This window comes from Telmatherina bonti (genome assembly GCF_933228915.1).
Source record: "Telmatherina bonti genome assembly, chromosome: 22".
Lineage (NCBI taxonomy): Eukaryota > Metazoa > Chordata > Actinopteri > Atheriniformes > Telmatherinidae > Telmatherina > Telmatherina bonti.
This window is the reverse complement of record NC_136631.1, coordinates 14,605,979-14,621,573: the sequence shown is the minus strand read 5'-3', so window position 1 is coordinate 14,621,573 and position 15,595 is coordinate 14,605,979. Positions and strand designations below refer to the sequence as shown.

At 39.8% G+C, this 15,595-nt stretch overlaps 2 protein-coding genes across 2 annotated transcripts; both read left to right on the top strand.

Annotated features, from left to right (window-relative positions):
• The first annotated feature begins 874 nt into the window (after positions 1-874).
• On the top strand, positions 875-3,653 carry cyp1c1 (cytochrome P450, family 1, subfamily C, polypeptide 1). Its single transcript, XM_079262449.1, has one exon. It carries the CDS (start codon positions 1,065-1,067, stop codon positions 2,640-2,642), a length of 1,578 nt encoding a protein of 525 aa, XP_079118575.1. The 5' UTR covers positions 875-1,064; the 3' UTR covers positions 2,643-3,653.
• Positions 3,654-4,703: 1,050 nt separating this feature from the next.
• Positions 4,704-7,130, top strand: LOC306772950 (cytochrome P450 1B1-like). Its single transcript, XM_079262617.1, has 2 exons — positions 4,704-4,772; positions 4,916-7,130. The coding sequence occupies exon 2, from the start codon at positions 4,942-4,944 to the stop codon at positions 6,514-6,516; it is 1,575 nt and encodes a 524-aa protein (XP_079118743.1). The 5' UTR covers positions 4,704-4,772; positions 4,916-4,941; the 3' UTR covers positions 6,517-7,130.
• The last annotated feature ends 8,465 nt before the right edge of the window (positions 7,131-15,595 follow it).

Genomic DNA, 15,595 nt, shown 5'->3' with positions numbered 1-15,595 from the left:
AACACTCACTTAACATATTCTGGTTCTCTTTAAAGTGAGAATGAATAATGGGCCTGAACTAAGGAAGAAAGAAGGACAAAAGAAAAAAAAAGGTATAAGCAACTATACCCAGAGTGCCACACTCCTTTAGAAGTTTACACCAAGCAAGTACCAAGAAATGAAAAAAAAAAATTTTTTATATATTTTTTAATATATATATTTTATATATATATATATATATATATATGTGATGTGCATTATTTCTTTGGCCCCTACAAGGCTGCTGCACACGTTCACATTTGGTTTAATGCTGTGGCTCATTTCAGAATAGAAGATAAATTTAACTATTAAACTACTACGGCATGCAAGTTAAATTAATAATTATGTTACATCAAGTGAAAGGCACAGTCATATTAAGGTCAATTAAAATACATTTAAGCCTAGGAGACGAATTATTCCTACACTTTTCTTGAGCTATATTGGACAAACCATACGCAAAAAAAATCCAAGCAGAGAGAAAAATCAATTTTCTCTTTAAAAATGACTAATTCTGTAAATCCTCCAATTAGTAAAACAAATTGGTTGGAAGCAGCTTCAGCTCAATCGGTCACCAGTTGCTGAATGTTTGTTTTACTACTCCCTCCTTCTCTCTTTCTCTCTCTGTGTCTGCAGAGTGGTCGGTCATGCAGCTCGCTCACGGTCTCCCTCGACACTCTAAAGCGCGCGCCTCAAAGAGCAACCGACAGCAGAGAGATAATATAGTGGGGTCTGCAGGGCTACCACAATGGGAGGAGTATAAAAGTTATCCTGAGCCCTGCCCACTAACTGCACAACATATAAGACACTGGAGTGAAGCAAAAGCAGGCACTTAAGCCTTAAATCTAGATGACAGGACTTGCTAAGACAAAAAAAAGAGAGTGAAATTGATCACATAGACTTCACAGGCATCTGATTAGCATATTTAAATATTTTTCTTAGCTTGCATGGAACCTTGAGGTATTTTTTTCTCACAAATATTCAAGCACTTGACAGACTTTTTCATCCTTGAGGAAAAAAAAAAAGAAGTGTGCAGACACTTTGTCACAATGGCACTTGACACTGAGTTTGGTGTGAAGAGCAGCAGCATCATCAGAGAATGGAGCGGACAGGTCCATCCTGCTCTGGTTGCCTCTTTCATTTTCCTCTTCTGTCTGGAAGCCTGCCTGTGGGTCAGGAACCTCAGGCTCAAGAGGAGACTCCCAGGACCCTTCGCCTGGCCTGTGGTGGGCAACGCCATGCAGCTGGGCCAGATGCCTCACATCACCTTCTCCAAGCTTGCTAAAAAATATGGCAACGTGTACCAGATAAGACTGGGCAGCAGCGACATTGTGGTTTTGAATGGAGACCGGGCAATCCGTGAGGCTCTAATACAGCACAGCACAGAGTTTGCAGGGAGACCAAACTTTGTCTCTTTCCAGATGATTTCTGGAGGCAGGAGTCTGACATTTACTAATTACAGCAAACAGTGGAAAGCACACAAGAAAATTGCTCAGTCCAGCCTCAGAGCCTTTTCCTCTGCAAACAGTCAGACCAAAAAAACCTTTGAGCAGCATGTTATGGCTGAGGCCACAGAGCTGGTGCAGGTATTTTTGAGACAGAGCTCTAATGGACAGTATTTTCACCCAACTCAAGAGTTTAAAGTAGCTGCTGCTAATATTATGTGTGCTCTCTGCTTTGGGAGGCGATATGGACACGATGACCTAGAGTTCAGTACCTTGCTACAAAAAGTGGACAAGTTTGGAGAGACAGTAGGCGCAGGTAGCTTGGTAGATGTTATGCCCTGGCTTCAGTCTTTCCCTAATCCTGTCCGCAGTATCTATGAGGACTTCAAAAACCTCAATGAGGAGTTTTTCACTTTTGTAAAAGATAAAGTGGTGCAGCACAGAGAGTCCTTCAACCCTGAAGTGACCCGGGACATGAGTGATGCCATCATCAGTGTGATTGAACATGGAGAAGACAGCAGGCTAACCAAGGAATTTGTTGAGGCTACTGTCACAGATCTGATGGGAGCAGGACAAGACACAATGTCGACTTTCATGCAATGGATTCTCCTTCTCCTGGTCAAATACCCAGACATGCAAGCCAAACTGCAGCAGCTCATAGACAAAGTAGTGGGCAGAGACAGACTGCCCTCAACTGAGGACAGAAGTAGCCTGGCTCTTCTGGACGCCTTCATCTATGAGACCATGCGCTTCACCAGCTTTGTCCCAGTCACCATCCCCCACTCCACCACCTCAAATGTCACCATTGACAGTCTCCACATTCCCAAGGACACAGTGGTTTTCATCAATCAGTGGTCTGTCAACCATGACCCTCTAAAATGGAAGGACCCACAAGTGTTTGACCCGTCACGTTTCCTGGATGAAAACGGGGCCCTGGATAAAGACAAAACCAACAGTGTGATGATTTTTTCGTCAGGCAAGAGGCGCTGCATCGGTGACCAGATCGCCAAGGTGCAGGTATTTTTATTCACAGCGATCCTGCTGCACCAGTGTAGCTTTGAAAGCGACCCCTCTGAGATTCTCACTCTTGACTGCTCCTACGGGCTCACGCTAAAGCCCCTCAAATTCAGCGTGAGCACCAAGCTCAGGGGAAAGCGGCTTGGCTTAGTTTCCCCAGCATGAACAGCATGCCCCCGCATAATGTGACTCCCGCAAACAGTTTATCACCAATGACACTTAACAGTGAGTATCTATGTGCCTGCACTAAATGGTCTTGCTGTAAGTTTTTCATATATTTAAAAGGAATATTTAATGCATATCTCAACATGATCTGTGTTTGATTTGTTGTGCAGGACTGAGAATAACTCTTCAAAGTTGTCAGATGCAAATAAATTTAAGCTTTTGGACTGTGGGGAAGCATGGGAAGTATTACATTTCTTCACAAAATATTATACTTGATCAGATTTTGTACATAACTCCAGGTTTTGTGCTTTGTGTTTTACATTCACTAACTAAGCATGAAGGTATGTATGCAAAAATCAGCTACACTTAAGCTATTATAACTGTATATGAAATACTTGTGAATGTTGAGTCTCTTGATGACTTATTGTTGTCGTTTATTGTGTGTACAAATATTTTACCTTTGCCATTTATTTCATATTTCAGGTACGGCAAAACAATATTTAAGTTTTATCATTATCTACTGTACTCAGAGCATAAGAAAATATTCAATAAAGCGTCTTGATAAAATAAAGAGAGAAAATGAACATGATTATGAAGATGGGTAGCGAGAAAGAACTTTTTCATCATGGAGGATCCATCACTTTTGAACGAGACATCACTGTGGACCATGAATCCTTAGACTGTGCATCCGAGGTTCATTTCAACTGTACAAGCACTGTTACTACCCCATGCTGAACACATCTAACCAATACAACAAAACACATGTGCAACAAGTTTCTCTCACTTATAAGGCACTCTCAAAACTGTGTTTGTTTACAGTACCTTTTGCAAAGCTTATTTGGATGTCAGTGCACTCTCATCAAGCCTCTGTGTTTGAGAATTGATGTTATCAAAAGGATGTGTTTTTCTGTCTTCGTCAAGGCAAAAAATGTAAACTCAGAAGGCCTTGACTGTTAAAGCATTCAATCTGTGATGTCTGCTTTCACATTCAAGGCCTGCTGAGGTTTTGTACAATGGAAAAATAAGCTGTATTCGAAATGAATAAAAGTCAGTTGTGAACAGTCAAGTGTGTGCATTTTGATTTTGCTCAAAGAGGTACAGCAAAAGCATCACGATATTCCATTAAACCTGCTGAGGAAGGGACGTCTATCCTGGCAGTGGTATGAAACTACATACAGTTTCTCTCTTTTCAATGCACTCTCTGCTCCTTTAGTGCTGACAAATATTTGCCAACAGGGTGATATTAGGCATCACAGTTGTTTAAATGTCTGTTATTACAGATTTTTCCATTAACATAAACCTCTGGGATATTTTATTTGTGGCTGAATATCACTAAAACCCAAGCTACAGCTTTTTAAAACTACTTTGTTGCACAAGCATCAAACAAGGACAGATTCACGGCTGGTGTCTTTTTTTTCCAAATTATTTTTAAAATGACTTTATTGCAGCCACAACCCTGACAGCTACATTATCCTCAACTCTTTGTTTGAAAGTTCTATTATAACTTCAGTGGCATTATGTATGTACATTTTATTAAGCTTATTAGAGTTTGCTCTTTGTATCTGCGCAGCGTTTGGATAAACAGCTTTCATGCTGATATTTAAGAACTCCTTTAATTGTGTGCACTTAGAAATATCAGCTTGGATGTAAATCACAAAAATAAATCATTTAAAACAGTTTCGGAAAACGAATTGGAAAATATATCATTGTATATTCTATGCAAATAATGAATACAGGTGCATTGTATTCACTTGTAACAACTTTGCATCATGCAGCCTGATAACTCGTTTATTCTTATGTTGCATTCTTTGGCAGCAAAACTTAAAATTGTCATTTTTTTTTGGCCACATGGCCAAGTAAGTAGCAAGTCTCCTGTTCCAACATTATTCTATCCAATGCTGGAAGGAAAGGAGGTCTGAGTGGGAACAGAGCTGAGGTCTGCAGACTGAGGTCAAAGTGGGAGGGGAGAGATAAATAAAAAACCTGAGTCGCTGACCACTCCCACCATAGAGATACATATAAGCGAAGTGTTAAGTCGTGAATCTGCATTCTTCTGAAGTGGTCATCTGAAGACGAGCTGCATCTCTGCGAACCGCTCGAACGCTTATTACCAGCTTCTCAGGAGGAAGGGTGAGATAGCTTTTAAGGACTGCTTGGAGAGCTTCAAGTCAAATTTTCTTATTCTAGAAATAACATCTAATTTTTATATATCTACAACCATTTAAAGAATTTAAATGATTTCCTGTTTTAAGTAAAATCTGTATTTGAAACAGTGGATCACAAAGAGCGCAGTAACGCAATGGCTCAAATGGATGCAGAGTTTGGTGTGAAGAGCAGCAGCATCATCAGGGAATGGAGCGGACAGGTCCATCCTGCTCTGGTTGCCTCTTTCGTTTTCCTCTTCTGTCTGGAAGCCTGCTTGTGGGTCAGAAACATCAGGCTCAAGAGGAGACTCCCAGGACCCTTCGCCTGGCCCGTAGTGGGAAACGCCTTGCAGCTGGGCCAGATGCCTCACATCACCTTCACCAAACTTGCCAAAAAATATGGCAACGTGTACCAGATAAGACTGGGCAGCACCGACATTGTGGTGCTGAATGGAGACCAGGTGATCCATCAGGCCCTGGTACAGCACAGCACAGAGTTTGCAGGGAGACCAGACTTTGTGTCTTTTCGCTCCATCTCAGGAGGGAAAAGCTTGACTTTCACAAATTACAGCAAACAGTGGAGGATGCACAGGAAAATTGCTCAAACAACAATCAGAGCATTCTCATCTGCCAACAGTCAAACAAAAAAAGCTTTTGAGCTGCAAATTGTGGCTGAAGCAGCAGAGCTGGTTAAGATTTTTCTTCAACTCAGTGCTCAGAACCAATACTTCAACCCTGCTCATGAGCTGACTGTAGCTGCTGCAAACGTGATTTGTGCCTTATGCTTTGGAAAGCGATACGGACATGATGATGCTGAGTTTAGAGCCTTATTGCACCAGATAGATCAGTTTGGACAGACTGTAGGGGCTGGCAGCTTGGTTGATGTGATGCCTTGGCTTCAGTCTTTCCACAATCCTGTCCACAGTATCTTCAAGAATTTCAAATACTTGAATAAAGAGTTCTATATGTTTGTAAAAAGCAAGGTGGATGAGCATCGAGAGACTTTTGATCCAGAAGTAACGAGGGACATCAGCGATGCCATTATTGGTGCCATTAAGGAGGCTGACGGTGACACCGAGCTCACCAAGGACCACACAGAGGCGACGGTGGCTGATTTGATTGGTGCAGGTATGGATACCGTCTCCACTGCTCTTCACTGGATTGTCCTCCTGCTGGCGAAGCACCCTGACATTCAAACCAAACTCCATGAGCTCGTTGACAAAGTGGTGGGGAGACAAAGGCTCCCATCTGTTGAAGACCGAGTTCACATGCCTTATCTGGACGCCTTCATCTATGAGACCATGCGTTTCACCAGCTTTGTCCCTGTCACCATTCCCCACTCCACCACCTCTGATGTCACAGTCAGTGGTCTCAGCATCCCCAAAGACATGGTGATCTTCATCAATCAGTGGTCTGTCAATCATGACTCCTCAAGGTGGAAAGACCCTCATGAATTTAACCCGTCCCGCTTCTTGGATGAAAATGGCTGCCTAGATAAAGATCTCACCAACAGCGTGATGATCTTTTCAGCAGGGAAGAGAAGATGTATTGGTGACCAGGTTGCCAAAGTTGAGATATTTTTGTTCTTTGCAATTTTACTCCATCAATGTTGCTTTGAAAAGTGCCCAGAAAAGGACTTCTCCCTAAACTACTCGTATGGTTTAACACTGAAGCCTTTAGATTACAAGATCACTGCCAAACTCAGGGGAGAATTACTGAAAACCCAGTAAAAATCTGTTCAGTCATGTGTTGTCCATAAAACAGGTATGTGTTCTTTACATCATAAGGCAATCAGAACTTTAAAAAAAAAAATGCAATAAGCTTTTACATTGTGTGTAAAAATAAAAAATCCACACTCTGCAACTCTGAGCTGATTGTCGTTGCCCTAAAAACACAATTCATCAGCTTAAGTGTACTGTTTTAATATTGCACTTTTGTTTTTGTTTATTGTTTGTTTGGTTTTATTTTGATTTTTCTTTACAGGAAGTTATTATGTCCTAGCTGTGTGGTTTCACCCCAATGCACATTATATATTTGTGTGTCAGAGCTTCATCCAAAAACAAGCCACATGCATTCATGTACTATGAAATCACACATAACAATCACATATTGTAATAACAAATGTAACCTGTGTAAAACTAATTTATAGCTTAGTTATTCTATATTCTTCCTCTGATACAAATATTTCACTACTGTACAACATTATTTAGGCAGCTCCCACTGCCTGAATAATAAGCAGCAGTTTTAGAATTGCTAAATAATGTTTTGTAATATAATGAATGTAATCCAGTGTGAGTCAGTGCTCTACTTTGTGACAGGAGCCTTGAATGTACAATAAACATTTTGTTCTGATGAATATCAGAGTCTGTTGGGTGTATCAACAGTGGTGTTGAGAATTATAGGACTTGGAAAAGTCACAGAGATAATAATAGATGCTGATGTCTGGTCTCTGTGTTGTGAAACATTAATGTGGGTAACAGTCTGCATGCTCTTGTTGGAGAAATTGAACATGCAGGCTGTGAATATTTAACATGGACCGTTCTGAGCTTTGTTGTTGTTTTTGTGTGAATATTTTTTTTTCAGTGAGCAGGTCAAAATTTCTTATAAAAGGCTATATTTTAGGAAATTCCATGAGATAAGCATACATTAGTACAGCAGAACACAACAGCTAATATTATCTTGCACATTTTTTTTAGTGAACCTACAAAAACCTCTAAACTAAACTACCTGAAGATGTATTAATAATCTAAAAAATAATTGATTATAAATGTCTTTTTCTGTACAACTTTCGTGAATTTTGCAGATATTTTGGCACCTTTTAAGATGAAAAACTTTAATTCCAAGCACCCTTATATCACTTGTTTACATGTTCAAGATTTTATCTTGCAGTTCTACCAGAATTTGCATATTTTCATGTTTCATGTTCACAAAAGCACACATATTGCTACAACACCTACGTTATCAGTTTAATTACATTAATGATCCCTGCTGTTGGGCTCAATCTAAGGATTAATTTAAAATAAACTCTTTCTTTGTGAGAGATGTGCCAACCAGTCTGTAAGGTACATGAAGGGATTAAACAGATGCGTTTTAGTTAGAAGTTGAATGAATGGATTCCTATGCTTATATGTAAGAAATAGTTACCATACAAAACTGTGAATTTCTATTTACTAGCATTTAGACCAGTTATTACCACCAACATCTTTAATGAGGTGGGATTTCAAATTAAGGTTGCATCATTTAAAATCCTCCCTTTTAACCTACTTTCCATATTTTATAAACATCTAAGCCACACAATGCTGCACATTTATCTTTTATGCATTCGTCCTCCTTGCCACCTGAATGAGTGAATCTTGAGTCTACCTGCGTACTCGCAGGAGCAGCATTGCGGCTAAACTAGTTTTCGTTTGGGTTAACACGGGGCAGGCGCAGGACATTCTGTACTTTTACAGGCTCTGACACTGCAAGGACCCCAGAGGAAGGAATGGGCTGTTTGACCTCCCCCATTTCTATCACTGCTTCCCAAAACATTCATGAAACGTGTCCAGCTGAAAGACTCCCTTTCACCCTTACTCACCCTTTCAGCGATGCACATACCCCCGCAGCCTTTGGCCTACCGCACTTCACTTCTGAAAAGAAAACTGAAAAAGCATAGTGACTGACAGTTTTTCAGCTCTGAGGTTACTCATATTCTGCACGTACACACAACCACACAGTGACCTCCTACAAAACCTCCCCTTGTACCCCCTCCTCTCCAAAATCTCCTTTGCTTGCAGTCACAGAATCAGAAGTAACGTATTGTGAGCATTCTTGGAAGCAGACAGACAAAGCGCTCCAGAAAATCTCACCCTTTTGTCCAGTGCTATTACTTGTTGACACACACAGTGGACATAATGTGTTCTTACCCCACTCTTGCACAAAGTGCTTCTCTGAACAGTGTATTATATCCACACTGACCCAAGTGTCTGATATGTAAACAGGCCTTAGCTAATTTAAGTATCAAGTAAAAAAATAAGTATCTGTAAAAAAATAAAAGGAAATTCATGCAAAATCAACTTTTTTGTCATTTTATCTCAGTACAGCTGTGGTATTTTTGCAACAAACACCTTCAAGTTCTATTGACAGAAATATTTATACAAGATTAACACAAAAAGACACTGTGGTTGCCAGCTACTTGAATAATCCTGCCTTTTTCCAACCAGTGTACCATCTTTGAAAGCAGGTCTCAAGCTAAACTTTAATATCAAAACCAAAGTCTGTCCTCAAACAAGAGAGAAAAGTGCGATGTGGGCTTTTATTCACAGTAATATATTCCAGAGTTTTTGTTTGATGTTCAAGTTGTTAGCTCAGAAAGTGTTTCCTTTCTCCTGAAACCCCCATGTGGAATTAGGTCATAGTCATAAAGACTTTGCAGGACGTATAATTATGTTCCAGTTGAAATTATAAGCAAGTCGTGCCACCCTCAAGTTAAGTATCCTGCCTATGACAGTATTTTTCAAACACATCATTGACATGGTCTAACAGTAAGTGACCTTTTACTTGTCATGCAACCCCACACAACCATCAGAAGGAGATGTGAAGTGACTCCTTTCAATAAACAATTACTCAACTCATTATTACAGGGTGGGACGGCTCGTTCTTGCTTTTTTGTCTTTGCTAAGGTTATGATTTTGGAACAGTGGCAAGGAGAGAACCCTTAGCATGAAATAACACACAATATGTGTTTCCATGTGCAACATTTCTTTCCATATAACAAACAATTATTTCGAAGAGATGCCAGAGGAGGTGATGTGTGGTGGACAGTATGAGCACGTGGCTGCTTTTTATTAATGGATGGGAGTTCACATCCTGGTCTGAAAGAATAGTTCGCATCGACTGAACCGCCAGTTTGTGCTTTTTGGTCTTTGTTTGTTTAGATTGTTTAGGATGGGAACTGAGCAACCCTGTCACTCACAATTCATGTTATAGAGTTTCCCTGACTACCAGCGAAGCATTGTGATGCGAAGCTGGGATGAAATAAAAGGGTGTGGAGGATGTGTGGGGAAGCTTACTGTTCTTCTGTAGTTTGCAGCCTTCCTTTATTAAAATAAGGTGACATGGCAAACATTTATAACACTTAATAGCTCACATCTTCACCATGGACATTCTCCAGTGTCTAAACAGCTGTAATTTCTTATCTTCCATTAAGGACATCCATATTTGGCAAGATTTCACCATAACCAAGACAAAGATTCTCCTTGTATTTGCCAAACCTCAAAAGCAAATATCTTCCACAAATACAGCATGATCTAATTCATCTTCAGATTAATAGTCTGGTGGACCTTCAGATAGAAGTAACAGGTACTTTCTTACTTTCCAGCACCTTTAAGAGACCATCAATCATTTGCAGTGTCAGCGATAGGGGCATATTCTCTGTAGATAACAAACCACTGGCACCACTACAGAGCAAGCCAGACTGGAACCTTGTTCAAGAGGCAAATTGAAGTGTCTCTAAGAAAAAGACATGTGTGATTGGTTTTTAAAAATGGGGGAAATAAATCAGATTATTACTCTGTGTATTTTCTCAAGTAACATGAGAACTTTGGTCTGAGCCCAGCTCTGTTGTCTGGCGTTGTCTGTCTTGTCCCTGTCTTGTCCGATCACTTCTTGTTAACCTTTGAATTCACTTTATTTGATTACTCACTGACCAAAAATAAATTCTACTATAGTAGATGTTTATCAGACAATAATATTACAAAATTTAAACAATCAATTGAATCAATTTTTTCACATCTACCATGTGTTAGCATGACTGAGAGTCCCCCTTTAAGCCTTACTCCTGCTCAGATTGATCAACATGCTGATACTATAACAGCTTCAATGCGTACAACCTTGGATAATGTTGCTCCCCTAAAGAAGAAGAAATTAGGTAAGATTATGAAGGCTCCCTGGTTTAATTCCCAGCTTCGAGCTCTAAAACAGGCATCAAGGCGTTTGGAAAAAAGATGGCGTTCATCAGGACTAGAGGAGTCTCACTTAACCTGGAAAGAAAGTTTAAGCGTATACAAAAAAGCCTTACGTACGGCAAGAACAGCTTATTATTCATCATTGATAGAGGAAAACAAAAACAACCCTCGGTTTCTTTTCAGCACTGTAGCTAGGCTTACTAGGAGCCGGAGCGCTGTGGAGCCATGTATTCCTTTCTCACTTAGCTGTGATGATTTCATGTATTTTTTCAGGAATAAAATTGACACTATTAGAAAATTCACAATACTCTTCCTTCTACCTATAATGTTGAGCCTGTTGTGGTCTCCGAAGCATCCTTAGAACCAGGATCTGACTTGTGTCTAAATAGTTTCTGTCCTGTCCAACCCTCTGAATTAACTAAAATAATAGCTTCATCTAAACCATCCACCTGTATCTTAGACCCTCTCCCAACGAGCCTCTTTAAGGACATTTTCCCTTTAATTAATACATCACTACTAAATCTTATCAATATGTCTTTAGTGACAGGATATGTACCACAATCATTTAAAACTGCTGTAATCAAGCCTTTACTTAAAAAGCAATCTCTGGATCCAGAGGTGATAGCAAATTATAGACCTATATCTAACCTCCCGTTTATGTCCAAAATTCTGGAGAAAATAGTTTCAGCTCAGCTACATGCCCACCTGAGCAGAAATAATTTATGCGAGGAGTTTCAGTCAGGATTTAGAGCTCATCATAGTACTGCGACAGCATTGGTGAAAGTTACTAATGACCTTCTTATGGCCTCAGACAAAGGACTTGTGTCCGTACTTATCTTGCTTGATCTTAGTGCTGCATTTGATACAGTCGATCATAACATTCTGTTACAAAGACTAGAACAGGTGATTGGAATTACAGGTACAGCGTTAAGCTGGTTTAAATCATATTTATCTGATAGATTTCAGTTTGTTCGTGTAAATGACAAGTCCTCCTCCCAAACTACAGTAAGTCATGGAGTTCCTCAAGGTTCTGTACTTGGACCAATACTCTTCACGCTATATATGCTCCCTTTAGGCAAAATTATTAGACAGCATGGAATAAACTTTCATTGTTATGCAGATGATACTCAACTATACTTATCCTTTAAACCAGATGAAACAAATCAGCCCAATAGGCTACAAAATTGTCTCATAGACATAAAGACTTGGATGTCTAGAAATTTTCTCCTCTTAAACTCAGATAAGACTGAAGTAATTCTCGTTGGATCTGAAAAACTCAGAGCTAAATCTTCCGGTTTTGTAATGAACCTGGATGGCATTACTTTAGCTTCCAGTGCTACAGTGAGAAACCTTGGAGTAATATTTGACCCTGACCTGTCCTTTGGCCCACATATTAAGCAGGTTACTAAAACAGCCTTCTTTCATTTACGTAATATAGCCAAAATTAGGGACATTCTGTCTCGGAGTGATGCAGAAAAACTGGTTCACGCTTTTGTTACTTCGAGACTAGATTACTGTAACTCTCTATTACTGGGCTGTCCTAAATATGCCCTGAAAAGCCTTCAGCTGATCCAGAATTCTGCAGCCAGAGTCCTGACCAGAACCAGCATGAGAGATCATATTTCTCCAGTTTTAGCCTCTCTTCATTGGCTGCCTGTTGAATCTAGAATAGAATTTAAAATCCTTCTCCTTACATATAAAGCCCTCCACAACCAGGCACCACTATATATCAAAGACCTCATTGTTCCTTATATACCAAGTAGAGTACTTCGTTCGCAGACTGCAGGCTTACTTGTGGTTCCTAGAGTCTCAAAGAGCCGAGCAGGAGGCAGAGCCTTTGGTTATCAGGCCCCTCTCTTATGGAATAAGCTCCCAGTTAGTGTTAGGGAAGCAGACACCCTCCCCACCTTTAAGACTAGGCTGAAGACTTATCTTTTTGATAAGTCCTATAGCTAGGGATGGTTAGCATCCCTTAGTTATGCTGCTATAGGTTTAGACTGCTGAGGGACATTTCCTGATACACTGAGCTTCTTTCTTTTTCTCTTTATCTCTTTCTTTTACCCCCCCCCATAACAGTGTTGCATCATTAACATGTATGTCTCCTGTCTCAGCAGGTCTCCCTGGCCGGGAGTAGCAGTTCCTGTTGTCTGTTGTCTTTCTGTCCTCTTCCCCCCACACAGCAGAGGCAGATGGCTGCCTGTCCTGAGCCGGGTTCTGCCGGAGGTTTCCTTCCTGTTAAAAGGGAGTTTTTTCCTTCCCACTGCCAGTGTGCTTGCTCAGGATGGGAGATTGAGTTGGACTCAACGCAATCTGTTGGTTTCCTTATATAGGCTATTATGAATTGGCCTTCATTATGTTTTCCCCTCTGTCTGTAAAGCGTCTTGAGATGGCATTGCCGTGATTTGACGCTATATAAATAAAGTTGAATTGAATTGAATTGAATTGGAAGGGCTCGGTGCAGAGATATCCCATGCGCAAGTGGGAAAGATACTTAAGAATAAATAGAAGACGGGCTACTTGAAACTTGTTTAAACAGAAATGACTGTGACAAATTAATATTTTTATACAGCAGATAAGACTGGGAGGACATAATGTTGGAAAAAAGGAATTAAAGCTAAACACACACTCCCGCTCCTTATGAAGCATTTTCTCACACACATGAAAAAAGAGGAGCGTCATAAAGAAAAATAGTGTGGGATATGCTGTTATCTGACATACTTACTGATACTGGAGGGCTCCACTTTACTGTGATCAGATCGTCATTAGGAGAAATTGTAAATCAGTGTTTGAAAACCCTCATATATCTTTTTTTAAAATCCTGCATATTTCTGATAAATCACTATGTAAGGAGGTGGGAGTAGTTTCCAATCTCTTTACACTCAACAACTCTGAGATGACATAAATCTTTGCTTTCCAGATATATTTGGTAAAATGCAAAGATCTTGCGACAACTTTTGACAGAATGGGAAAATACGTGCCGCAAAGCAATGAATGCATGCAAAAATAACTAAAAATACAATATACAAGGCAAAAACAGATTCTGTGTCATTTTAGTTTGCTGGATGAATAATACTTGGAAGATGACCAAGATGATGCCACAATGCTTTAAGTTGAAGTTTTGGCTTTGTGATGGATCCATCACTCTGTAAGACCTGTTACCACCAAATTTCAGCCCAATTCTTGGGTAATCTGGGATGCTGCAGTCTTTTCTTCCCACTTCCCATCCTCAATAACAGCCGGCCACCCTTCCTTGGAAACCATTTCTAATGAGCCTACAGCAAACATTAGCTGGACCAGCTGAACAAAAAAATGTATTTGGTCTTTTTTTCTGTTTCTAAAGACCATTGTTTGCAGACATTATTCATCATCTTCATGGCATCATACACCTGACACTCCTTTTCTCCCCCACCTGTCCAGTTCCCTTACATTTTCAAGGGCACAGTTGTTAAGCTAGTGCTGAGATGTGCTCAGTTTTTTTTTGCTAATAGCTATTTGGGAATCATTTCTAATGCCTTTTTCAATAAAGAAATGGGAACATGGAATGTATTTACAGTTGGCTGCAAGTAACAAAGGGCTTAAAGATAACATTTAAAACTGATTCTTTGCTCAGTGTCCGTAGTGTGTAGAAACACTGGTTCATCATTTGAGCTAGGTGATGAAAAGAAAAGCAACATCCATCTATAAAGGACTGGACTGAAAATTAGTGAAAATGCAGCCAATGTTCCAAGAAAGTCTTTGAAAGACCTTCAGAAAGCCGGATAACTAGCCTATTACTCAATACCACTTTTATATCACAAGCAAGTCTGACTTCTTGGAGGCAAAATATGGAGGAATTAACGTTGATTCAAGGCTTTTTCACAGTTCTGTGAAATAGCAACACTTTACTGTGACAGCTGGACCAGTTTAGAGCATGGATTGTCCTCCATGCAAAAAGAGAATAGAGAGAAAGAAAAAGGTGACAATGGCAGCTGAAGTCTAACAATGTTCTCCTGGCAAATCACATCCTATCTAACATGCCTCATCATTACTAAAGTAATAAAGCATAGCAAGTAAACATAAGTTATAAAAAAGGTTTATTTTTCAACTTACTCTTTTAATAAAACACAGTTATTCATTTTGAGTAAAGCTGAGCAAGACTTGCTCAAACCTAACTTACTAAAAAGAGAACTAATCCTTAACTTTTTCTGGAATCCTGACAAAAAAAATCATTGTGAAGCCCAACCAGAGTCATTATGCTGATACCTACACCTTTCAGAAAGACAATACTTTAAAACCTTGCAGCTGATATTTGCCAATAGAAAAAATCCCCCCAAAGGCTTTGAATGTGATTGCTCTTGGCCAGATCAAGTATAACAGATGATAAATAGTTAATATCAAACAGAGCAACCTGAGTCTGTGCCAGATTCTAAACCTGTGATCTGAAACAGTGGCCTTGGCTTCATGCAGTCTGGATAATCTCCTGAATCCACTATGAATGTGTAATATTTTACAATCATTGGAAAGTATCAAAGAGCAACATAGAGAGAACGAACACGAGCCAGGCTGAATTGTCTTTGTGCAATTGTCATTATTCATTGTGAGCTTCATAGACAAGGAAAAGTAATGACCCTCCATCTCTGAGAATCAAAAGCTTGACTGTGTCAGAAATTTTAGCTGTTGGACAGGGATTTGAAATAATATTGCAACCATTTAACAAAAAATGTCTCATACTCTCATGTCAGAAAAGCTCTCTCATAATTTGGCTGCACAACCCGCTTCCCTCCACCCATCTCTTTCACGACATCCCACTTCAAGCCCTCTTCTTGGCAACACTTTATGCCAGACCAAAACAATTTAGCAATATGCTATTTACATTCACAGGGCT

Excerpts from the sequence above, each read along its gene's own strand:
- cyp1c1 (XM_079262449.1), top strand. The coding sequence starts at position 1,065 with ATGGCACTTGACACTGAGTTTGGTGTGAAGAGCAGCAGCATCATCAGA.
- LOC306772950 (XM_079262617.1), top strand. The coding sequence starts at position 4,942 with ATGGCTCAAATGGATGCAGAGTTTGGTGTGAAGAGCAGCAGCATCATC.